The 25,761-nt window shown below is 46.7% G+C and overlaps 1 protein-coding gene across 2 annotated transcripts; it reads left to right on the top strand.

Annotated features, from left to right (window-relative positions):
• The first annotated feature begins 1,891 nt into the window (after positions 1–1,891).
• FSCN2 (fascin actin-bundling protein 2, retinal) lies at positions 1,892–24,445 on the top strand. Of its 2 annotated transcripts, none has more exons than XM_043963730.1 (5): positions 1,892–2,714; positions 17,553–17,709; positions 22,156–22,277; positions 23,048–23,215; positions 24,207–24,445. In XM_043963730.1, exons 1-5 carry the CDS (start codon positions 1,892–1,894, stop codon positions 24,410–24,412), a joined length of 1,476 nt encoding a protein of 491 aa, XP_043819665.1. In that variant the 3' UTR covers positions 24,413–24,445. The 2 variants fall into 2 exon arrangements, with proteins under 2 accessions (XP_043819665.1, XP_043819664.1); XM_043963729.1 differs by having other exon boundaries at positions 22,156–22,281; positions 23,007–23,215.
• The last annotated feature ends 1,316 nt before the right edge of the window (positions 24,446–25,761 follow it).

Raw genomic sequence — 25,761 nt, 5'->3', positions numbered from 1 at the left:
AAGTATGATTATCTCCATTTTACAGATGAGGGAACCGAGAGGTTAAGTGACACAGCCAGGGCTTTCCTGATTTCAACCCAGATGAGCTTTCCTCTACAATACCCTAAGAAAAATTCATGGCTGCTGCTGCTAGTGATAAAGAGAAAATATACTAGGGTGAAAAACCCATCGACTCTGGAATCAGAAGCCCTGGGTTCAAATCCTACCTCTGACACCTACCTAGGCACTTTGGGGAGGTTCCTTAACCTCCCTGAGCCCCCGGATTTCTCAACTATAAAATGAATGGGCATGGGGGCAACCGCCTCTAAGATTTAGCCCCAAGTCTATGTTCCTATGTCTAAGATTTCTTCCCTCCCCCCAATAATTAAGTGTCTTTTAGAACCACTCACAAACCTCTGCCACTACATCCCACAAACCTTAGTTCCTGTTATCTCCCTGCTGCATCAAGGGCCTTGGAGGTGTCCAAGCAGGAAATGAAGGATCATTTGTCTGAGAGTCATCGAGGGGTTTCGAGCACTGGCCAGGTGGTTGGCCCTGGGGACCCGTCAGGCCTCTTGAATCTTTGAGGCTCAGTGATTCGGTGATTCCTCTATTTATACAGTTGGGACAGAGGGAGGGAGTGGGGTGGTGTCAGATGGCCCATTCTGGGGCCAGCCAAGCTTTTCTTGATGTCAAGGGTCAGTTGTGTCACTCTCAAAGAAAAATCCATTGCCTTTCTCCCTTCATCCCTTGGCATGGTTTCCTCTTCCCAAGGTCGGAGATCTGGGGACTGAATCTCAGGGTCAAGGCCAAGGAGTATTTGCCCTCCATCAGAAACCCATGCCACCCGGGGCCCCAAGTCTCCTCCCATTGATGGACAAAGTAAGGTCTGCCTATGGGAGGGGATGGCAGGCTTGGGTCAGAGAAGCCAGTTAGGCCATCTCTTGCTTGGCCAAAATGGCTCCTCAGAGGGGACGGGGGCAGGACACCAACAGATTCCCCTTTCCTAATCCCCTGAGTTGGAGGCAGGCCTGGGAGGATACCCAGATGGAGAGGGCAAGGGGCAGGAAGAAGGATAGAAGGTCTAAACCAATAACAAGTTGGGCTAATTGATAAGGAGCTTATGAGCCCAACAGGCCAGGTGGGGTGAGATGACCCACTCCTGGCAGCAGGAGGAATCAGAGAAGCAAGTAATTTTATCCCGACATGAGAGGGAACAGATCTGGAAGGCCAGTGGAGGGAGGCACGGGCAGCGATCCGGTTACACTGTAAGTTTTCCATCAGAAGCTTTTGCCGAGCCTCCAAGAAGAGCGAGGCTGCATGGCTACAGGAGCGTAGATACAAGGAAAGGGAGAGACTGAGGCAAGGGGCTCGAAGGCAGGGAGGACAGGCAGAGCTGCTGGTGGCGGGTGGGGCAGGGCAGACAGAGAAAAGGACCATTGTTTTCAGCGCTGAGCCCCCCTTCCTTTGTGGGGCTGACTGTTGGTTACTGATGGCTCTGGCCTCATTGAGATCTGGGAGAGCTCTGTAATCCTAGCTGTGGCTAATTAAACCAGGCAGTAGCTCCTAAGCGTGCACATTGTCTGATCCACCTCGTCACTCCTCTCTCTCCCTCCCCTGCTCCGCTGGTCATGTAAGAGGTGACCTGGGAGTGCCTCAGAGGCAGGTACGGGTCAGTGGAAGAGTAGGCGGCCCCGAGGACCCCTGACCCATGGGGTTCAATGAGGGGATCCCAGGTGAGAGCTGAAGAGTCGGTGCCCAGGGCAGGTGGCCCCTGACCTGTGCCGGCAGATTTACTCAGCTGCAGCCAGCTAAGCGGAATTTGCTGCAGGAAGGAGAGTCTGCAGAAAAGTGAGCACCAGGTGCGGCAGGATAAGCCATTGGCGCAAGGGGTCCCCCGGGGGCCCCAAAGATGCCAACCAATGGGATCCACCAGGTGCTGAAGATCCAGTTCGGCCTGATCAATGAAGAGGACCGCTATCTGACCGCCGAAAGCTTCGGCTTCAAGGTGAACGCCTCAGCCTCCAGCCTCAAGAGGAAGCAGATATGGGTCCTGGAGCAGGACGAGGGCAACGGCTCGGCCGTCTTCTTCCGAAGCCACCTGGGACGCTACCTGGAGGCCGATCAGGACGGGAAGGTGTCCTGCGAGGCAGAGAAGCCGAGCCGCGATGCCCGCTTCCTAATAGTCACCCACTCAGACGGGCGCTGGGCCTTGCAGTCTGAACCCTACAGGCGGTTCTTCGGAGGTTCGGAGGACCACCTCTCCTGCTTTTCGCCGACCATCACACCTGCTGAGCTCTGGACGGTCCACCTCGCCATCCATCCCCAGGCCAATCTGTTGAGCATCAGCCGTCGGCGCTATGCCCACTTGTGCCCACAGGAGGATGAGATTGCAACTGACAGCAACATTCCTTGGGGCGTGGATGCCCTCATTACTCTTATCTTCCTAAACAAGCAATACTGTCTGAAGACCTGTGACAGTCGCTACCTGCGCAATGATGGTAAACTGGTGTGGGAGCCAGAGCCCCGGGCTCGCTATACCCTGGAATTCAAAGCCGGCAAGTTAGCTTTCAAGGATTGCGATGGCAGGTACCTGGCCCCCATGGGGCCCACTGGGACCCTCAAGGCTGGGCGCAGCTCCAAGCCAAGCAAGGATGAACTCTTTGACCTGGAAGAGAGTCACCCTCAGGTGGTGTTTATGGGCTCCAATGGGCGCTATGTCTCTATCCGACAAGGTAAATCTACTACTACTCCCCTACCTCCTCTTCTTCCAGGTTCCCTCCTGTCACCAAGAGCCTCCTGATGGGCAGTGGTATAATGAGAGCGAAATCAGCAAGGCAGCTACCCTGTGCCCAGCCCAGAACTGGGGTGGGGGGGTCCTGCCCAAGCTGAAAACCATTCTTCATTGCATTAACCCCTTTGAGGTAGGGAAAGATGGAGAAAAACTTAATAGGCTTGGTGACGTTGAGAAGTTCAAGACCAGGGAAAGAAGTATGCAGAGGTCAAGGTTATTGAGTATGTAGGACTTAGCTTAGGCACAAAAAGAGTTAGTTTCAGGAATATCAGCCAGTTCAACAGATATTTGTTAAGCATTCATTCATTCATCTGTGCATGCATTCAACAACCTTTTTTTTTCCGGGGCAATGAGGGATAAGTGACTTGCCCAGGGTCACAGAGCCAGTAAGTGCCAAGTGTCTGAGGCCGGATTTGAACTCAGGTCCTCCTGAATCCAGAGCCGGTGCTTTATCTCCTGTGCCACCTAGCTGCCCCCCATCAACAAACATTTTTAAAGCATCTAGTGCTATATGCACTTAATATTGTGGTAAGTACCAAGGGTACAAATATAGAACTTGACATAATCTTGACCCTCAAAGAGTTTACATTCAATGGCAAGCAGGAATAGACAGCAACACAGATAGATAATTAGATGGCAAAATAGGGAGGGATGGGGTCAAAGGAGGGATCCAGATAAAGTGCTCTAGGGAAATTGTCATTTAGCTGGAGGTCTGGGAAGACTTCAGGGAAGAGGAAACACCTGAGCTTAGTCTTTGAAGGAAGAAAGAGATACTGAAATTTTGGCAGAGATGAAGAGGGAGTGAATTCCAGGCAGGGAGGGTTAGGGTAGCCTTATGTAAGCACAACGTGTGAGGTCCTGGGGCAGACATACAATCCTTTCTCTCCTAGAATGTCCCTTCTAGTAAGCCTAGTAAACAGGTAACTATAGCACAAATTAAAATGTGATAGGTAAAGAGATTCAGGGAAAGACAGATAACTTGAGATGGAGAGATTAGGAAAGGATTCAAAGAAAACATAGTTCCTAAGACCCACCTTAAAGGAAGGGAAGGACTTCTACAGAACAGGGGATCTTATTGGAGGCCCATGAATCTCTGAACTTGGAGGGGGCAGGGAAATTACATCTTGATTTTCACTAACCTTTAGTTTCCTTTTTTTTTTTTTTTTTTTTGTGAGGCAATTGGGGTTAAGTAACTTGCCCAGGGTCACACAGCTAGTAAGTGTTAAGTGTCTGAGGTTGGATTTGAACTCAGGTACTCCTGAATCCAGGGCCGGTGCTCTATCCACTGCGCCACCTAGCTGCCCCTAGTTTCCTTTTTAATCTAATGTATTTTATTTTATGCATTTAAATAAAAACAGTATTCTGAGAAGGGTCCATAGATGCTTCACCAAACACCCTACTAAAGAGGCCCATGACACCAAAATGGTTAGAAACCTCTGCTCTAGACCGGAGCTTCTTTTTTTTTTTTTTTAGACCAGAGCTTCTTAAACTTTTTCCACTCGTGTCCGCTTTTCACCTGAGAAATTTTTATGTGACCCGGGGCATATAGGTTATAAAATAGGTATACATAACCTTTTGTTGTTATCAAATTTTTCACAACCCCCACAATTCAGTTCCATGATCTCAGATGGGGCCTCCATGCACAGTTTAAGAAGCTAGGGTCTAAAAGAAGAAGAAGAAGAAGCTAGGGTCTAAGAAAGATGGGGAGTCCCTCCCAGGCCTGGGTGATGGCACAAGAAAGTGTGAAAGTAGGAGAAGGCAGAATAAGGATGAGGCCTGACCACTACTGTCTGTGTTTAAGGTACATTGGAGATGGAATCATGGGAATTAAATTGCTTAAGTGATCAGGAGGCCAGGATATTTGAATGGGGAAAGGGCTGGGGTAGAGAAGAAGACTGTGAGACAGTTGTTGAACTTTTTTTCTTTCTTTTTTGCGGGGCAATGGGGGTTAAATGACTTGCCCAGGGTCACACAGCTAGTAAGTGTCAAGTGTCTAAGGTCGAATTTGAACTCAGGTCTTCCTGAATCCAGGGCCAGTGCTTTATCCATTGTGCCACCTAGCTGCCCCCTGTTCTTGAACTTTTGAGAGAGGCACAGGGACCCAGAGGTCCACAGGTGACAGCAACAAGGACCTGGACAGGTTGGAGTGAAGTTTAAAGGAGAAGAGGTCATTGCTGGGAGATAGAGCATGTCTCCCCTTTACAGCTTCCCGGATTAGATTGTAAACTTCCTTAGGGCAGGGACTGTCTTTTTCTTATATTTATTCCCAGCATTTAGCATAGTCCCTGGCACAAAGTAGGTACTTGATAAATGTTTATTGAATTGAATTATTGAAAGGAGGCAGAGGAAGAAAGTGGGAAGGCAACTGAATATGTCAATTCCTTCTGGTTCTGAGTGTCAGGGTGTGAGAGGAGCTGGGGCTAGCGGGAATTGCTAGCGTTGGAAGGAACGTCTGGATATGTGGTATCTTCAGGAGAAAACTAGGTTTCAGTGAGAATCAAAAAAACATTGCTATTGGTTGTCCTTCGTCCTTGAAGAGGGCCATGACAGATGTCATGACTTGAAATGAATTGGATTTAAGTGAAGCAGAGCTGTGCAAAGTCACCAACCACACTCTCTCCTCCAGAGCCATCTGGGTCTAGTGGCAAGATATGTCATCAGGATGAATGGAGATGGCCCCAGATGTTTGAGGCAATTGGGATTAATTGATTTGCCCCAGGGTCACACAGCCAATGAGTGCCGAGGTGAGATTTGAACTCAGGTCCTCCCAACTTCAGGGCCAGTGCTCTATCCACTGCGCCACCTAGCTGCCCCATAAGAAAAATAAAAGGAATGTGAGAAAAGAAGATGAAACAGTTTTTTTCTTTCTTTTTCTTCCTCCCTCCCTCCCTCCCTTTCTTTTTTCCTTTATTTTCTTCCTTTTTTCTTTTCTTTTCTTTTCTTTTCTTTTCTTTTCTTTTCTTTTCTTTTCTTTTCTTTTCTTTTCTTTTCTTTTCTTTTCTTTCTTTCTTCCTTTCCTCCCTCCCTCCCTTCCTTCTTTCCTCTCCCTCTTTCCTTCTCTTTCTTTCTTTTTCTTTCTTCACAATAGAATGTTCCAGAGAACACAGTAGAAAGGGAGGAGAAAAGATAATAATCTTTGTTAATATTTATATAGCACTTTAAGTTTTCCAAAGAACTTTACACGGACATTTCATTTGATCCTCAAAAAACCCCATGAGGTAGGTACTATAGTTTCCATTTTAGAGATAGCCAGACTGAGCCTGAGACAGTTTAACCAACATGCCCAGGCTCTGGAGAGGGCTAGGGCTGAGTAGTATAGAGAAGAGAACATAGGGAAAAGTAGCAGGGAAAAGGAATTTCTTTTTTTTTAATAATTTTTTTATTTAAAAAATCAGTTTTCAGGGGCAGTTAGGTGGCACAGTGGATAGAGCACTGGCCCTGGAGTCAGGAGTACCTGGGTTCAAATCCGCCCTCAGACACTTAACACTTACTAGCTGTGTGACCCTGGGCAAGTCACTTAACCCCAATTGCCTCACTAAAAAAAAAAAAATTAAAATATCAGTTTTCTGTCCTGTTCATCCCCCCCACCCCCATCCAAATTAAAAAGAGAAAAACAAAACTCTCATTATAAATATGCATAGTCAAGTAAAACAAATTTCCCACACTGGCCACTTCCAAAGTAGGTCTCAGAGAGAAGAATTAGGAGTTAGGGTAGTGGGCCCTGCTGAGACAGTCCAACTAGGGGAGTGGTCCTGGGGGGGACACCTCTCCCTCCCTTATCTCCTGCTCCTTCAATCTCTCCAAAAGCAGCTTTCCCTCCAAACCCGTGGAAGGGGCACAGGCCAGGTGGGGATTGAGAGGCATGGGCATGGGCCTCAGCCTGAACTTCCAATAGAGCTCCTTCTGCGGGCTTAGTGAGGGAGGCAGGGAGAAAGAAGGACCTTACCAACCTTCAGCTCTGAGGGAAGAAAGAGTAGAAAAGAGCTCCTCAATAGAGATCCCCCAATTCCTCCATTATTTGGGTCTCATATAATTTTCCTTGACTCTCTTTGGTGCCTCCTGAGCTTTAGGTGGAGCAGCTAGGTGGTGCAGTAGATAAAGCACTGGCCCTGGATTCAGGAAGACCTGAGTTCAAATCTGGCTTCAGACACTTAACACTTACTAGCTGTGTGACCCTGGGCAAGTCACTTAACCCTTATTGCCCTGCCCCCCAAATGAATATCCTTTGTCCTCCAAGAAGCTCTGGAGCAGGGGTTCTTAATTTTTTTGTTTGCTTTGGGGACCTCAGGTTCAGAACCCCTATCTAGAGGGTAGAGAGGAGGAGGAGGAAGCTGAGAGCCTATACTAGGAAGCACAGTAAGATACCAAAGGCTCATGAGAAACCAGATACGAAAGTTGTGATTCCTGGGAGATTTGTGGAACATTCTCCTACTTCAAACACCCCCAAATTGAATTCTCCTGATTTTCCATGTTGTCCTCCACTCAAGACATTCCAGATGACAGAGGTAACCCTGGGCTCTTTACAGCAGTGTCAGGATAAGCCAAGATGGGGCAGGGGCCACAGGAGCTACACAGGAATTAGGGGACCTTAGGGTTCATCCGTTTCAACTTCCTCATTTTTTGTTGTTTTTTTCACCCAGTTATCAAATTTGGGTCTTTTAAAGTATTTATTATTTTTCCCTACTGCACCCCCCAGCCCTCACTAGGCAAGAAAAACAAAACCTTGTAAGAAGTATGCATGTTGTCATTCAGTCATTTCAGTCGAATCTGACTGGGGTTTTCTTGGCAAAGATACTGCAGTGGTTTGCCATTTCCTTCTCCAGCTCATTTTACAGATGAGGAAACTGAGGCAAAAATAGTTATGTGACTTACTCAGTGACACCCAGCTAGTAAGTGTCTGAGGCTAGATTTGAACTCAAGTCTTCCTGTCTCCAGGCTGGACACTATCCACTGTACCACCTAGCAGGCTGAAGTATTCATAGTCAAGCAAAATACATTCCCATATTGGCCATCTCCAAAAATATATGGCTTATTCGGCACCCTGAATCCATTATTTCCCTGTCAGAAGGTATATAGCATGCTCCATTATCAATCCTTCAGATTTATAGTTGGCCTTTGCATTGATCAGATCTTTCCTAATTGTTGTGGTTGTATAATTGGTCTCCATATTCTGCTTACTTCACTCTGCATCAGCTCATACAAGTCTTCTCAAGTTTCCTTAAAAGAGAAGGGGATAAACATTTATATAATGCCTACTGTGTATGAGGCACTGAGATAAATATTTAGAAATATTATGTCAGGGGGCAGCTAGGTGGCACACTGGATAAAACACCAGCCCTGGATTCAGGAGGACCTGAGTTGAAATCTGGCCTCAGACACTTGACATTTACTAGCTGTGTGACCCTGGGCAAATCACTTAACTCTCATTGCCCCACACAAAAAAAGAAATATTATGTTATCTGATCCTTGAAACAACCGTTGGAGGTAGGTGTTGTTATAGATCCCCATTTTAGAGCTGAGGAAAGTGAGGCAGAGAGAGGTTAAATGACTTACCCAGCGTCACACAGCTAGTAAGTGTCTGCGGTTAGATTTGAACTCAGGTCCTCCTGAATCCATGGCCGACACTCTATCCTCTGCACCACCTAGCTGCCCCCAGCCATTCCCAAACTGATGGGTAGCCCCTTAGTTTCCAGTTCTTTGCCACCACAAAAGAGCTGCTTTACATATTGGATCCACAAGAGACCTTTTTCCTCCTCCCCCTCGCCTTTTTGTTTTTTTTTCTTCAGCAACCACCTCATTTTACAGAGGGGAAGTAATCTCATCCCTATGAAGTGCCTGGCACTGGGTTTAGTCCCTGACAGGACCCACTCTTTGCTTTTAGTTTTCAACATCCTTCCCTCCCTTGAAATTAGGAACCATTTCTAGAATCAAAGAATTTTCAAGCCGGAAGGCATGAGAGAGATCTGATTCATCTTGGTACTTTGTACAGGGGAAGAACTTAATTAAATGTTTGTCGAATGAATCAATAAATCAAACAAGCCCTCACTCGAATGATCTCATAATGTACTTTGCACTTTGCAAAACTGAAATTGCTATATAAATGTCAGCCATGATGATGATGAGATGATTGAGTGAGTGAGTACAGGGGTTCTTAACCTGGAGTCCAGAACTTTTTTTTTTTAATTTGATAACTGTATTTGAATATAACTGATTTCCCTGGTAGCATTATGTATTTTATTTTATGCTTGTAGAATCTTTCATCTGAGAAGGAATCCATAGGCTTTATCAGACTTTAAAAAGGAGTCTGGCTAAAAAAAAAAAAAAAAGGTTAAGAAATCCTAGAATACGGGCAGCTAGGTGGCACAGTGGATAGAGCACCAGTCCTGGAATCAGGAGTACCTTAGTTCAAATCCGGCCTCAGACACTTAATACTTACTAGCTGTGTGACCCTGGGCAAGTCACTTAACCCCAATTACCTCACTAAAAAAAAAAAAAAGAAATCCTAGAATAGAATAGATTAAGCCCTAAAGTCCAGTCAATGTGCCCTCTTATCCACTTTTTTTTTTTTTGGTGGGACAATGAGGGTTAAGTGATTTGCTGAGGGTCACACAGCTAGTAAGTGTCAAGTGTCTAAGGCAGGATTTGAACTCAGGTCCTCCTGAATCCAGGGCCGGTGCTTTTATCCACTGTGCCACCTAGCTGCCCCCTCTTATCCACTTTTCATAGTGGAAGCCCACTTTCCTCCCTGGTTCATTGACTGGCTTCCCCACCACCCTTAGGGAAACAAGAGGGTGTCTGAGCCTCCTAAACACAGGGATGATTGTGCCAGTGCCTATAGCTGTCTGACCTCCCACCCCCACCCCAGAACCTGAGGCCAGGGGGTTGAGGTAGGATGGACACTAGCATTCTGGGTAATGATATGCAACTGAGAACTCTATAGTCTGTTACCACAAGTCCTTGGTCTTCTTAGTAATGGAGTCAGAGTCTGATCCTCTGGCCCTCTGCCCAGGTTGAGCAGAGACAGGGAGAGGAGGACTGTATGGATGTGAAATATACATTATCCATTCTTTCTAGCTTCAGATGCCGTGGCAATGGACTTGGAGTCAGGAAGACCAGGGTTCGAATCCTGCCTTAGATACTTGCTAGCTGTGTGAAGGGAGCAGCTAGGTAGCACAGTGGATACAGCACTGGCCCTGGAGTCAGAAGAACCAGAGTTCAAATTCTGGCCTCAGATACTTGATACTAGCTGTGTGACCCTGGGCAAGTCACTTAACCCTGATTATCTCAATCATCCAGAGTCATCTCCATTCATCCTGATGACATATCTTGCCACTGGACCCAGATGGCTGTGGAGGAGAGAGTGAGGTTGGTGACTTTGCACAGCTCTCCCTCACTTAAATCCAATTCACTGCAAGTCATGACATCACCTCACAATGTCATGGTCCTCTTCAAAAACGAAGGACAAACAGCAATAGCTATGTGATGCTTCATCTCTCTGGGCCTCGGTTTCCTCATATGTCAAATGAAGGGGTTGGATTCAATGACTTGTTAGGTCCCTTCCAGATCAAAATCTGTGATCTTCTGACCCCTATGATTTCCCAGCCCAGTCCCAGGGTTTGGAGAAAAGGAGGAGAAAGCTGGAAGAGGCAGAAGAGATTGGATTAGATGCAAGTCTAAGGGTCAGTTAGTCAACAAGCATTTATTAAGCACCTACTATGTGTTAGAATAGTCCATGTTCACAAAGAGTTCTTTTTTTTTGGCAAGGCAATAAGGGTTAAGTGACTTGGCCAGGGTCACACAGCTAGTAAGTGTCAGGTATCTGAGGCCGAATTTGAACTCAGGTCCTCCTGAATCCAGGGCCAGTGCTTTATCCACTGTGCCATCTAGCTGTCCCCCCCCACACACAAAGAGTTCTTAGTCTAATGGGGGAGACTACATGAGAATGACAGTATACAAATAAGATATGTTGTTATTTAGTTTTTCAGTTGTGACTGACTCTTTGCAACCTCATTTGGGTTTTTTTTTTGGGCAGATATACTGGAATGGTTTGCCATTTCCTTCTCCAGCTCATTTTACAGATGAGGAAATTGAGGCAAACAGGGTTAAGTGACTTGCTCAGTGTCACACATTTCATAAAGTATCTGAGGTCGGATCTGAACTCCAGTCTTCCTGACTCCAAGCCTGGTGCTCCATCGGCTGTGCCACTTACGTCCCCTAAACAAGACATAGCCAAGATAAATTGCAGATAATGAACAAAGGGGAGGCACTAGCATCAAGGGGAATGGGGAAAGGCTCCCTGTAGAAGATGGGACTTGAAGGAAGCCAGGGAAACCAAGGAGGTGGGGACCAGAAGAGAGAGTTCTAGGCCTGGGAGCATACAGTTACAATGCAGCCTAGCCAGGAGCGTGCTGAAATTGTTAAAGATTTCAGTGTGAGCATTTATACCTCAGAATCACAAATCAGCACTTGATTTATCATTGATCGATTGTCTAGACTTAAGGAGATAATGGAGAAAATGGTAATAATGCAAATTAAACTGAAAGGTGTGTCACAGATACATTTTTTTTCCCTGGAGAGCCAGTTGTTAAACATTTACCAAGTACACCATAATAATAGCTTTTAGGATGTCCAGTTTACAAAAAAACACTTTATCTCCTTTAGATTTGATCCTTACCACAACCCTGTGAGGCAGTGGATAGAGTACCAGCCCTGAAGTCAGGAGGACCTGAGTTCAAATCTAGCCTTTGACACTTATTAGCTGTGTGATCCTGGGCAAGTCACTCAACCCTCTCTTTACTTCAGTTTTCTCATCTGTAAAATGAGCAGGAAAGAGAAAAGGCAAACCTTTCTAGTATCTTTGCCAAGAAAACTCCAAATGGTGTCAAGAAGAGTCAGACACAACTGAACAACAACAAAATAGCATCTCCTGGGACAGCTAGGTGGCTCAGTGGATTAAGCACTGGCCCTAGATTCAGGAGGACCTGAGTTCAAATCCGGCCTCAGACACTTGACACTTACTAGCTGTGTGACCCTGGGCAAGTCACTTAACCCTCATTGCCCTGCAAAAAAAAAAAAAATAGCATCTCCTTCCCAGGGTTGTTGTGATGATCAAATGAGATAATAACTGTAAAGCCCTTAGCACACACTGAAATGCTACATCAATGTTGGCCTGCCTCAGGAGGTAATGGACCAAAGGCTGGATGACCACTTGCCAGGTGTTTTGCTGTAGTGGGGATTCTTTTTCCTGCTATGAGTTGGACTTGGTGTCTTCTGCTGACCCTCTCAATCTCAGATTCTTTGATTTCATATAGTGTAGACCCAGGGTGACTAGCCTTTCTGTGTGCTGATCAAGCACACATAGAGCACCTACTATGTGCCTGTTATTGTGCTAAATGCTTCATAAATATTATATTATTTGATTGTCACAATAGCCCTAGCAAGTAGGTGCTATTAGGATTCCCATTTTACAGTTGAGGAAACTGAGAGGGAGGTTAAATGACTTGCCTACGGTCACACATAGCTAGTGTCTAAGGCTAGGTTTGAACTCAGGTCTGGCTGACTCCAGGCCCAATACTCTGTTCACCATGCCACCAGCTACCTAAGAGAAAACCGAGGTCCCAAAAGGAAGCAGTGACAGGTGGAGAATAATAATCATAAGTAATGCTTAAGTAACACATTAGGGTCAAAAAGGGCTTTGCATACAAATGAGCCAAAGTCCTGTGATTTCATCCACGCAGAAATCTTCTCTGAAGATTGCAACCTTCATTCTTTTTTTCTTTTTGGTGGGGCAATAAGGGTTAAGTGAGGGGCAGCTAGGTGGCGCAGTGGATAGAGCACCGGCCCTGGAGTCAGGAGTACCTGAGTTCAAATCCAGCCTCAGACACTTAACACTTACTAGTTGTGTGACCCTGGGCAAGTCACTTAACCCCAATTGCCTCACTAAGAAAAAAAAAATAAGGGTTAAGTGACTTGCCCAGGGTCACACAGCTAGTAAGTGTCAAGTGTCTGAAGCTGGATTTGAACTCAGGTCCTCCTGAATCCAGGGCCGGTGCTTTATCCACTGCGCTACCTACCTGCCCCTTTTCATTCCTTATAGTGGCTTTTGGTGGTTTGCCCGAGGCTTAGAAAGATGAATTGACTTGTCCAGGGTCACACTATTAGTAAGGTCCAGAGCTGGGATTTGAACTCAGAACCCAACAGACTGCCTCATATAATTGTTAGAACAGGAGTTTTAAACTTTTTTTGTGTGAGTCATGGACCCCCTTGGCACTCTAGTGAAGACTTTGGAGGAAATGTTAAATTTCCACTAAAGGTTAGTAGAAGGAAGGAAACAAACATTTATTAAAGCTCCTACTAGGTGCCAGGCACCATGCTAAGTCTCATTTGGTCCTCACAACAATTGAGGAAACTGAGGCAAATGGGTTCAGTGAATTGCCCAGGGTCACATAGCTAGCAACAGTTTGAGGCTGGATTTGAACTCAGGTCTTCCTGACTCGATCTACTGTGCGTCCTAGCTGTGGTTAGTGAAAATAAAGATGTCATTTTTTTCCATCCAAGTTCACAGACCCTGCTAAAATCTATTCATGTGACATGGGAATTTGTGGACCCCAGGTCACGAGCTTCTGCCTTAGAGCACCGGGATAGGGGGCTTCCACAAGAACAGTCATTCTGCAGGAATCTGACCTGAGAGTCCTCTGCTTCCGTGCCAGGGGATGAAGGTGGGGCAGCCTCACTAACAGAATAAGCAGCATTCAGAGGGGGCTACCTCTTCCTCTGTTCCCTTCCCAAACGGATGATCGACTCAACCAGAAGCCAGGGAGCAGACTTGGGTTCCAAGGGTCCTTACAGGACTCAAAATTCTCAATTCTTCAGCAGATCTGTGATGCCATCTAAGTGGGCATCCCTTCGCATGATAAGGATCATAACCCACCCAGGCCTCCCCATCCTGGGCTACTCAGGCCCATGATCTCCCACAAACTGACCACAGAGGGGTCACGGCAGTGGTCTTCCTTAATTTCATCTAACAACAAACAACAACAACAATGGCTAGCCCTTATATGTCATTTTAAGGTTTACAAAACACATTACAGATATCGCATTTGATCCTTAAAACAAAACTGGGAAGTCAGTGCCGTTATTATCCCCATTTTTACAGATGAGAAAACTGAGGTGGAGAGAAGTGCTCTTCCCAGGATTACATAGCCAGCAAGTGTCTGAGATGGCATTTGGCTCTTCCTGACTGTAGGTCCTATACTTCATATACTAGTTATGCCATCTAGTGCCTCTCAGGGATGGCAATGGAGTACATGGGCCCTATGAAGGATTTCCTTCATTCTCTGTTGATTTCTCTGTGTATCATTGCTAGGGAGTGGTACCCAATCCTGGGGCACCCTGGGAGAAATCAGAACTGTCCATATGACTCTAAAGATGATGGTGGTCATTATGGTGATGGTGATGATAGTAGGGCAGTAAGGTGGTTCAATGGAGAGAACACTGGACTTGAAGTCGGGAAGACTTATTTTCTCGAGTTCAGATCTGCCTCAGACACTTACTAGCTACAACCATAGGCAAGTCGCTTACCCCTGTTTACCTCAGTTTCCTCATCTGTCAAATGAGCTAGAGAAGGAAATGACAAACCACTCCAGTACCTCTGCCAAGAAAAACCCTATATGGGGTCGTGAAGAGTCAGACAGGACTGAAATGACTCAACAACAACAACAAATAATAGTAGCTTATAGTTATATATCACTTTGCCATTTACAAAGTTCTTTCCTTACAATAACCCTGTTGGGATAAGCTACACAAATACGATCGTCCTCATCTTGCAGGTAATGAAATTGGGACATACAGAAGTGTCAGTGACATTCTCACAGGTTGGCCAGGTGCTTCAGATGGCAGAGTTGGGATGAAAGAACTTTTGTCTCCATCTCCGGTATTTTTTCCATGTCTCCTGCCCCACCTCCCCCTACTCTGCACTGGGGCGCTATGAGTGGGAGAGGGCTGTTCTGATGGATTCCTTCATCCTGGCAAAATCCCAGCCCTGGTAGGGGCAGCTAGGTGGTGCAATGGATAGAGCACCAGCCCTGGAGTCAGGAGGACCTGAGTTCAAATCTGACCTCAGACACTTAACACTTACTAGCTGGGCAAGTCACTTAATCCCAATTGCCTCACAAACAAACAAATAAATAAAATATCCCAGCCCTGGATAGTCCTCTTGGACAAGACCTGCCTTCAAGGCCTTAGGTCAGCCCAGGCTTGTGGCTACCTGCAAGACCCAACAGGGTTTAAAGAACGGGGGATTCTTTGCAGGATGAAGTTTGGTTCCCAAACCTTGGGATTTCGCCTTGGGTAGGAAGTCTCTCTTGTCTGGTCTTTCTCTGTGATAAGGGAGGGGTTCCAGGGCCACCCCTAGTGAATGCTGGGCACCAGAGTGACTGGCCCTAACCCTCCATCCATCCTCTCGGAGGGCCTGTGTCCTCTGGCACATGTAGGCTGGTGTTTACCTGCAATTGTCAAAGCTGCCTCCTCTTCATCACTTCCCCCTCCCCTCATGTGTGAGTTAGCCCCAACCACTGGGTTACCACGTGGGAAGCAGGTGGTACAAGGGAGACTATGCGATCTGCCAAGGTTCTAAGTGCTGCAGGGTTGCCATGGTAACTGGGCCCAGTTTGGGGATGATGACGAGCTTGAGGTTTGGTTTACTCTGGGTTTGGGGAGGGGGGAAGGGAAAAGGAAGCAGGAACTAAGCGCATCTTGGTAGGGTGGGGGCTCCAGCTGATTGCTCCCTTTTCCAGTTCTGCTTGGCCCCCTCCCCCAATGCCACCAATCCCTCTCACTTTGTTATGCTCCTAAATCCCCTTGTAGCCCTAGCACAGCCCTGGGGCTCATCCCCTTTTTCCAGGGTCTCTTACAGGGGATCTGTGAGCTTTGATGCTCAGAGGACTTGGGCATTTGTGACCCCATTCTTTCTTAAATGGGGACATCCCCCCTCCTTCCCCCCCCTCCTACAGTGGCCCAAGGAGGCCCTTGAGGCCTCTGGCTCTGCCCCATAATGGGGCACTGGGAAGGACAGAGCCCCCTGCTGTGTCTAACCCAAGCTGATTAAGGGGTGAGTTATAAATAGGGACATCAACTCCATCTGATGGGCAGATGGAAACTGCAGCAATCAGCTTAGCCTTCCAATTAGCAGCAATGATTTGGAGGATTTTCTGGGCAAACAGAAGGAGGTTGGCTTGACTATTTAGGGAGGAGAAATCAGGCACAGGGAGGGGACTCATTCCATTTCTCCCCCAAACTGAATTTGTTGTTGGTTTTTTTTAGTGAGGCAATTGGGGTTAAGTGACTTGCCCAAGATCACACAGCTAGTAAGTGTTAAGTGTCTGAGGCCGGATTTGAACCCAGGTACTCCTGATTCCAGGGCCAGTGCTCTATCCACTGAGCCACCTAGCTGCCCCCCCAAACGGAATTTGAATGGATTTTCCTCTCTTGCCTGATCTTGTCTCTCTTGCTTGGCTCCCCTTTGTTCCAGCTACTAGGTCCCTTCAAGAAAATGCTGGTAGGGGCAGCTAGGTGGCGCAGTGGATAAAGCACTGGTCCTGGATTCAGGAGGACCTGAGTTCAAATATGACCTCAGACACTTGACACTTACTGGCTGTGTGACCCTGGGCAAGTCACTTAACTCCCATTGCCCTGCAAAAAAAAAGAAAAAAAGAAAAAAGAAAAAGCTGGTAGCCCACTGGTCAAGGGCAGATGTGTCACACAGGCACCCCAGCCTCATGCTGCAAGCAACACCCCCAAGTACAGTTAAACAGATGAAAATGTTTGAGGGAAATATTTAACAAAATAAAATGTAAAATATAATAGAACATAATCATAATATGTGGTTTTCTAAGTCAATATGTTGCTTCAGGGATCTATATGTCTGGTGTAATGGCCATAGAGCGCTGGGCCTGGAGTCGGCAAGACCTTGTGTTATTTAAATTATTTGTTGCTACCATATTTTAGAAAAGTATTCGCTATTTATATATGTTAATGGCTATTATACCCATTTTGGCAGTATTTATTATTAATTAATATTACATATTAGTAAAGTATTGACTGTGTTTCTCCCTAGCTTCCCCACTAGCCTCAGGCCTACAGGCCTAAAAATGACATATCCCTAAGAGACTGCATTCGGGGCCAAAAGGGTGAGCAGAGAGAGAGGAAGCCTCTCTTGGTCAAGGCTTTTTATCCTTTTTTGGTAGAGGTGGGTCATCATACATTGATCTAAGCTAATTGGTGGTAGCATCATTCAGTTCCATTGGTTGACATGATTTGAGTGTGATCTAGAGAGGGCAAATTCTGTCATCTAAGTGTGTTTCTTCCCCTAGCTAAAAAAAAGATCATTCTGCATTCCTTTTGTTCACCCAGGCTCATTCCAGTTAGGGCTGAACTAAACTCTCTGGGGTGAGGGGGAGAGAGCAACTAGACTGATGTCTAGATCTTTCCTAGAAATCCATTATTTATTTTTGTTTGTTTGTGGTCCATGGGGTCATGAAGAGTCCGACATGACTGAATCAACTGAACAACAACAAATGACAGCACTAGTTTAGGGGGCCTGTGAGAGATCCTGTGATCTATCTCATTCCCTACACCAGGGAAAAGATTGACACTTCTCTTTGTTCACCCTTATCCCCCTTCAGGGGATGCTCTAGAACTTCTGAAATCAACTTCCTTTACCCATCCTGCTCAGTTAAAATAAGTCTCTTTCCTTCTCCTCTAACCCATTTCCTCTTTTCAGGGATCAACGTCTCAGCCAATCAGGATGAAGAGCTGGACCATGAGACATTCCAGATGCAAATTGACCGTGAGACCAAGAAGTGTATTTTCCATTCCAACACTGGGGATTACTGGACCCTGGTCACTCATGGGGGTATCCAGTCTATTGCCACACAAGTGTGAGCAGCCCTGCCTACTCCTGGCTTTGCCCAGTCCCCCCTTCACCATCACCATCTCCATCACATTCACCCATCACCATTACTGTAACTACTATCATCACATTCACTGTATGTATAAATATCAGCACTGTCACCATCACCATTTCCCTTCCATCACTTTCAATCAATGAAGTCCAGTCAACCACTACTTGTCAAATAATGTTCTAGGTACTGGGGATACAAAGGCAAATATGAAACTGTTTTTGTTTTCAAGAAGATTAAATTCTATCAGGGAAATATATTTCCATGTGGATGGATAAATAGAAGGATGGATGGATGGGTAGATAGATACATGGATGGATGGATGGATGGATGGATGGATGGATGGATGGATGGATGGATGGATGGATAGATGGATGGGTGGATAGATACATGGATGGATAGATGGATGGATGGATAGATGGATGGATGGATGGATGGGTGATAGATACATGGATGGATAGATGGATAGATGGATGGATGGATGGATGGGTGATAGATACATGAATGGATAGATGGATGGATGGATGGATGGATAGATGGATGGGTGGATAGATACATGGATGGATAGATGGATGGATGGATAGATATACATATATAGTGTATAAATATGTATGTGTGTGTAAAGACAACATCTAGAAAATGGATATAAGGAAATTCTTTTTGGAGAGGGAGGCACTGGAGTGATACAGAATATGGGGCTTGAGCTGAATCTTGAAGAGGTGAGGGGGAAGATCATTCCAGGTGTGAGGGACAAACTGTTCAAAGGCACATAGGGAGGAGGTGGAGTGTTGTGTGCAAGGAACAGAGAGAAGGTCAGTTTAGCTGGACAATAGGGTAGGCCAAGGTGAATTATGTGTAATAAGGTTAGAAGGGTTAGTTGGAGCTAGGTTGTAGAGGGCTTTAAATGGACTTTGATCCTAGATGTAATAAAGAGAAATGGGGGTTAATTGAGTAAGGAGGTGACATGGTCAGACCTGGATTTTAGAAAAATCACTTAAGTAGCCATGTGGAGGATAGTCTAGAGAGACTTGTTGTCTAGGTGATAGATGATGAGACCCTGAAATGGGATGATATCTGTGTGAGTAGAGAGAAGGGGACATATGGGAGAGATGCTGTGGAGGGAGAAGTTACAATTTTGGTTAGATATAATAGAAGGAGGAGTCTAGGATGATATCCAAATTATGAACCTGGATGGACCCAAAGGATGATGGTGTCCTCAACAAAAATAGGGAGTGTCAAAGAGGGGTGCTTTTAGGGGGAAAAGATAATGAGTTCTTTTTGGTCATGTTGAGTTTTGGGATGCTCTCAAGACACTACAGTTTGAAATGTCCAATAGGTAGTTGGTGACTTAGGATAGGAGCTCAAGAGCGAGATCAGGGCTGGATATATAAATACAGGAATCATCTGAAAAAAGATGATAATTAAACCCATGGGAGTTGACTAGCCCACTTTGTGAGAGACTTTTAGAGAAAGAAGAGCCCAGAACAGAAGCTTGTGGTACAGCTACAGTTAAGGGAGGCATGAAGTGGGTAATGATCCAGCAAAGAAGATGAAGCAGACAAGTAGAAGGAGGACCAAGAGAGGATAGTATCATAAAACACCCAGAGGAGAGAGTATCCAGGAAGTTGAGGTGCTCAGCAATGTTGTCTGCTGCAGGGAGGTCAAGGAGATAAGGGTGGAGTTAAGGGCCATCAGATTTGGCAATCAAGAGATTGTCCATAATTTTGGAGAAAGTTTCAATTGACTGATGTCAGAAACCAGACTATAAAGTAAGGAGAGAGGAGACACACACACACACACACACACACACACACAGATGGATGTGATTAAAGCTTGAGGAAATGATAGAGCCCATGGAGTTTTTTCAGGATGAAGGACATTTAGGTGTGTTTGTGGACAGTAGGAAAAGGACCCCTAGCTAGGAAGAGATTAAAGATTGAGGGGGAGCAGGGATCATTGGGAGGGCGATCTCCTGGACAAGCAGGAGAGGATGGAAACTGGGTACATGGCCATTGCAAGAAGAAGGGCTACCTCAATCAACCAAGTTTTTAAGTGCCTATTTTGTGCCAAGTACTGTCCAAGGTGCTGGGGAATACAAATCCAAAGAATATAACAATCGATACTTAAAATGAGCTTGTGTTCTAATGAGGGAGAAAACAAGCACATATAACAATATATAGACATATGTGAATTTAATGTACATATATACATGCAACATAACATGAAAAAATACAAGTACATATACAGTATTTAGATGCACAAGGCAGTTTGGGAGGATCAGAAAAGGTGTGCTACACAAAATGCTATTTAAACTGTATCTTTTTTTTTTTAAGGCAATCAGGGTGAAGTGACTTGCTCAGGGTCACCCAGCTAGTAAGTATCTGAGGCAGATTTGAACTCAGGTCCTCCTGATTCCAGGACCAGTGCTCTATCCACTGCACCACCTGGTTGCCCCTTGAGCTATGTCTTAAAGAAAGGAAGGGACTCTATAAGGTGGAGATGAGGAAGGAGTATATTCCAGACTTGAGACACACTCAGTACCTTTGTACAAAGATTAGAGCTGGGTTGTCAAATGTGAAGAATAAAGAGAAGACCAATTTGGCTGGATCTTTGAGTGCAGAAGGGGCTGGAAAGGTAGACTGAGGCAAGATTATGAAGGACTTTAGAAGCTAGACAGAGAAATTTCTATTTTATGCTAGAGGCAATAGAAAGTCCCTGCAGTTGTCTGAATAGGGAAGTGACATGATCCAATCTATGCTTAAGGAAAGTTCATTTGAAGGTGTAGAATGGAGTTGGATAGAGAGAGACTTGAGTCAGGAGACCAATTAAGAGGCTGCTGTGATAATCTAGGTAAGAGGTGATGAGGGCCTGAACTAAGCTGAGTGAGTGGAGAGAAGTGTCCAAGAGATGTTGTGAAAGAGGGGGACAATTTTGTTACCCTGACCACCACCATTTCTTTGCTGTCATCTTCCTTGCTAAGACTATCACCTCGGGGGCAGCTAGATGGCACAGTGGATAGAGCACCGGCCCTGGAGTCAGAAGTACCTGAGTTCAAATCCGGCCTCAGACACTTAACACTTACTAGCTGTGTGACCCTGGGCAAGTCACTTAACCCCAATTGCCTCACTAAAAAAAAAAAAAAAGAAAGAAAAGACTATCACCTCATCACCACCAGGCATAGTATCACCTCTACCTCTATTATCACAGTCACCAAGATTATCTCCAAATGCACATCACCCCCATCACTCACTCACCACCACCATCTCAGCCTACAATGATCACCATCACTCCCGCCAGTCTCACCCTCATCAACATTACACTTATCCACTGCTGCCTTAAGCAGTAGAATCCATGGGATATAAGTGACCACTTCTTCCTTTGCTTCTGAACCCCTTGCTAGATAGGCCCCGTCCAGTGGTGAGCCAGTGTTCTATGGGCCAAAGCCCTTCCTAGAAAGTGAGGTAGAATGGAGGGTAGGGAAGAAATAGCAACTCTGGAGGACAAGGGGTATGAGAAGGGTGGGTAGCTGTGGTTGAGACCACAGGTTGGGGTAGACAGAGACTTCCTCTCTACTTTCCCCCTTGAGGTAGGGTGGTTGAATCCAAAGGAAATAAGAAAGATGACCTTGGGGCAGCTAGGTGGTACAGCGGATAAAGCATCAGCCCTGAATTCAGGAGGACCTGAGTTCAAATCCAGCATCAGACACTTGACACTTACTAGCTGTGTGACCCTGGGCAAGTCACTTAACCCTTATCGCCTCGGAAAAAAAAAGAGAAAAAGAAAAAGAAAGATGACCTTGATTCCAGAGTCCAGGGCTGTGATCTAGGAGGAAGAGAAGAGGAGAGAGACCTGGGTGGGACAACTCCATTCTCAAGGTTAGGGCAAAGATTCAGATTCTTAACCTGGGGTCGTTATATAGTTTGATAACCATACCTCAACACAATTGGTTTCCTTTGTAACCCTATGAATTTGATTTTGTGAATTTTTAAATTATATTCTATAATATCCATAGGCTTTGACTTCCAAAGGAAACCAGGACACAAACATGGTTAAGAACCCTTGATTTAGGGGCAGCTAGGTGGTGCAGTGGATAGACCACCAGCCCTGGATTCAGGAGTGCCTGAGTTCAAATCTGGCCTCAGACACTTGACACTAGTTGTGTGTCCCTAGGCAAGTCACTTAACCCCAATTGCCTCACTAAAAAAAACAAAAACCCTTGATTTAGGGAGGCATTCCCCCATCTCCACCTGATCTAGTGATTTCAAAGCCCTAGATTAGCCCTGCACCTGCTCGAATGAAGCAGATCTTCTGGGTGGCCCCAGTCAAAGCAGGACTAGGTGGGGGTGGGGCAGGCAAACAGCTATCAAACCTACCCACCCCCACACCAATGACACTGATTGTCCCTTTTTTTCTTCCCCTCCCTAGTGCTGCCAAAACCATGTTTGAGATTGAATGGCGTGGTCGACGAATAGCACTCAAGGCAAGCAACGGGCGCTACATCTGCACAAAGAAGAATGGGCATCTAGCAGCCATCAGTGACTTTATTGGTGAGTGCCTGCCAGGCGGGAGCCTAAAAGCCTACAGACTTTAGAATTCCTATCAATGCCTAGTCTGAGGTTCAAGCAATGACAGATAATAGGGAGCAGGGTGGGCCGGCAAGAAGAAAAGAACACCTTTCTACTTATCTAGAGGCCGCTAGGTGGTGCAGTGGATAGAATGCCACACCTGAAGTCAGGAAGACTTGAGTTCAAATCCAGCCTCAGACACTTAATAGCTGTGTAACCCTGGCAAGTCACTCAATTTGCTTCAGTTTCTTTTTTTTGTTTGTTTGTTTTTGTTTCTTTTGTTTTTGTGGGGCAATGAGGGTTAAGTGACTTGCCCAGGGTCACACAGCTAGGAAGTGTCGAGTATCTGAGGCTGAATTTGAACTCAGGTCCTCCTGAATCCAGGGCCAGTGCTTTATCCACTGTGCCACCTAGCTGTCCCTGCTTCAGTTTCTTCACCGGTAAATGCACAATAATAACAGCACTCACTTCCCAGGGTTGTTGTGAGCATAAGGTGAGATAATGTTTGTAAATCACTTAGCACAGTGACTGGCACACAGTAAGCTTATAAATGCTTATATATTATATAAATGCTTATTCCTTTCCCCTTCCCTTCCTTACTAACCACTAAGGCACACACCTCACCAAGAGGCCTTACAAGGTGACCCCTCCCCAACACACACACATACACACACAAGGATGGGTCAGTGAAAAGGGAGGGTGCAAGGTAAGGCATCCTAGTCCCCTTAGCAGCCTTCCTCTCCTCGGTCCAGGTGAGGACGAAGAATTTATTATCAAACTCATCAACCGGCCCATCTTGGTGTTAAGAGGCAATGATGGTTTTGTCTGCCACCATCGAAACTCCAATCTGCTGGACACGAATCGATCCGTCTATGATGTCTTCCACATCAGTTTCAGCGATGGCGCCTACCAGATCCGAGGTGCAACCTTGGGGTGGGGAGCAGGGGTAGGGATCAGAATAGGGACTGAGACCACACTGGAGGGTTTGGTGTTAGCTGGGAGTCTCCCTATGTCTCTACTCACCTCACCCCCACTCCCATTCCTCCTTCTACTCTAAGATGGTGAGGGAGAGGTTGAGTAGCAGTCTGAGGAATCTGCAGCTGTATCTACTGTTGCTCTGGCATTTTTAGAGAATCACAATCAGACAGTTGCTCCTCCCCCCTTATTTCTTGTGTTGTATCAGTGGGAAAGGAATGGGGAATAGAGGACACTTACTGGTCCTGCATCACCTGTCACTGGGTGAATGAGCTGTCTATAAGCATCTGGCTGGCCAAATATGATGTAGCTGCAAATCAGAACCACCAACGGCTAAAGAAAGCTTACCCAGCCAGTGATGTTGGTGGGAGGAAATAGAGGGAATTAGTTTCATTCCCATAACTATTTCCGTGATTTTTGTTGCCTTCTCCCCTGGTAGGGATAGAGATAGAGATAAAACCAAGGATGGGAAAAGGAGCTGGGGCTGAGATGGGAATGGACGGAACCTAATCTCACTCATGGTGACCCAGCTGCTAATGATATACTTGGTCAGGGGGGTTCTGGGAAAAGGGGCTGGCCCCCTTCCTGCCACAGAAAGTAATCACACAACCCTTTCTCCCCAACTCCCAAACCCTCCACCCGTACCCCCCGCAAGCCACCTCCCTAATGAGGAATGGGATGGGGGTGATGCAACCAGAGTTCATGGGAAGACTCTCACCATCTTCAATGCCATAGACTTTCTAACCCCGGATAGCTCCAGTCCCCTCCCATGGGGTTGGCAGTGCTCAGAAGGAAAAGGCAACTTAAGGGAGGTGGTATGGGAGGAGAAGGGAAGGGAAGGATAAAGCCTAGAGGGACGAAATGGGCCCAAAGCATGGGCAGGGACCCCCAGGACCTGTCCCATCCTGACCCACTGGCCCCCCACTCCATCCTCAGGCAGAGGCGGTAAGTTCTGGTACATAGCCAGCAATGGCAACGTGTGCAGCGATGGCGAGAGGTCAGAAGATTTCTTCTTTGAGTTTCGGGAGCGGGGCCGAGTGGCCATCAGAGGCAAAAATGGCAAATACCTGAGGGGAGCCTCATCGGGCATGCTGAAGGCTGATGGAGACTCCCTTGCCTGTGCCACCCTCTGGGAGTACTAGCTCCCATCTACCTGGATGAAGCGCCTCCGAAACCTCCCGGGAAAGAAGCAGGAAGAGAGAAGAGGCATTGAAGGGGAAGCTGGGAAGGAGCCTGGGTGTCCCCCTGGGGTGGGGTGCAGTGGGGGGGTCCCTCCCTCTTCTGGCTCCAGCACACTTTGCATGATCATGACCTCCCCCTTCCCCTATCTCCTACATAAAAATTCTGTCTGAGATTCGGCTTTCTCTGGTTTCTTGACATTCAACGTCCACCTGCTCTGGGTCTCATATCCCATGCCCTGAAAGGCAATAAGACAATCTTCCCAAAGCAAGGCAGGCCAACTCTGGGAAGGCTGCCGGGCCTTCTTGCGATGGCCACTTTCTTGCAATGTCCAAGGTTCCAGGTCATTACTGCTCCCTCCCTCTGTTCCCAGGGAAAAGCTACATAGCCATCATTTGCCCACAGATGACTCTCCCACGGGACAAACCCGTTATCTTCCAGGGGAGTTTTTACCCCACTTTTTGCGTTGAAGCTGGAGAGTTCTGAGGGGCCATGACCTCCCAGAATCCCCCTTGACTCATCAAGTTGACCTCCGGATAAAGGGCTCAGCCCGAGAAAAGAATGAAATTAAAGGAGGAAGAGAAGGGGGAGGAGGAAGGGGTTCAGAGAAAACCGAGCCTGTTAGAATTCCTGGGAAGAAAAAATGGACAATCCCTGACAGGAGGAACAGCCTCTGGAGGAGAGGGGCTTGTCCAGAACCAGGGCCAGCACCGGACAAGTCAGCCTTGTACATTCCACTGGCCCGAGCAGCTCCCTGTGCTGTCCAGTTTCCTTATTCCGTCCCTTCCCCCTCCACTCACACCTCCCTTCTCCCCCATCCGCTCCTTCACCCGGCTGGAGCCGGCCCTCATTTCTTCGATGCCTGCTTTGCTAAGGGACCTTGAGGCCTGGTCCCCTCAGACCCTTCCATCAATCTCAGAAGGCTGAGCCAGGGCCAAGACCTGGCTCCCCTCTCCCCTCCAATGACCCCTAGTCTCTGGGGTCTCAGGGAGGACAAAGAAGGTCTGGGCTCTTCCTTCCCTTGGGATTCTGTGCCCCAGCTTTACATCAAGGTCTCCCTATTGTGATACCAGCTGGTACTCATACTAATAATCACATTTCTAGCGTGTCTTGGGAAGAGGAATTTTCTCCGTCAGACGGCAAACCTGCTCTAACCCCTCCCCTAGACACACTCTGAGGATCCTGAATCCCTCCCACTTTACTGCAGATCTCGTAGGCTGCAGTACGCCCAGGGACACCTCTCAAACACTTGCGGGCTCTGGCTGGCCCGAGGTGCGCACCCATGCGTGCACAGTCACAAGCTTCCCAGTGT

This window comes from Dromiciops gliroides, chromosome 4 (assembly GCF_019393635.1).
Source record: "Dromiciops gliroides isolate mDroGli1 chromosome 4, mDroGli1.pri, whole genome shotgun sequence".
Lineage (NCBI taxonomy): Eukaryota > Metazoa > Chordata > Mammalia > Microbiotheria > Microbiotheriidae > Dromiciops > Dromiciops gliroides.
Note: the sequence above shows the minus strand (reverse complement) of the source record. Positions and strands in the feature narration are given on the sequence as shown.

Coding starts and splice junctions, on each gene's coding strand:
- FSCN2 (XM_043963729.1), top strand. CDS start 1,892: ATGCCAACCAATGGGATCCACCAGGTGCTGAAGATCCAGTTCGGCCTG. Junction 2,715..17,552: donor CTATGTCTCTATCCGACAAG/GTAAATCTACTA, acceptor TCCTCTTTTCAG/GGATCAACGTCTCAGCCAAT. Junction 23,216..24,206: donor TGGCGCCTACCAGATCCGAG/GTGCAACCTTGG, acceptor CTCCATCCTCAG/GCAGAGGCGGTAAGTTCTGG.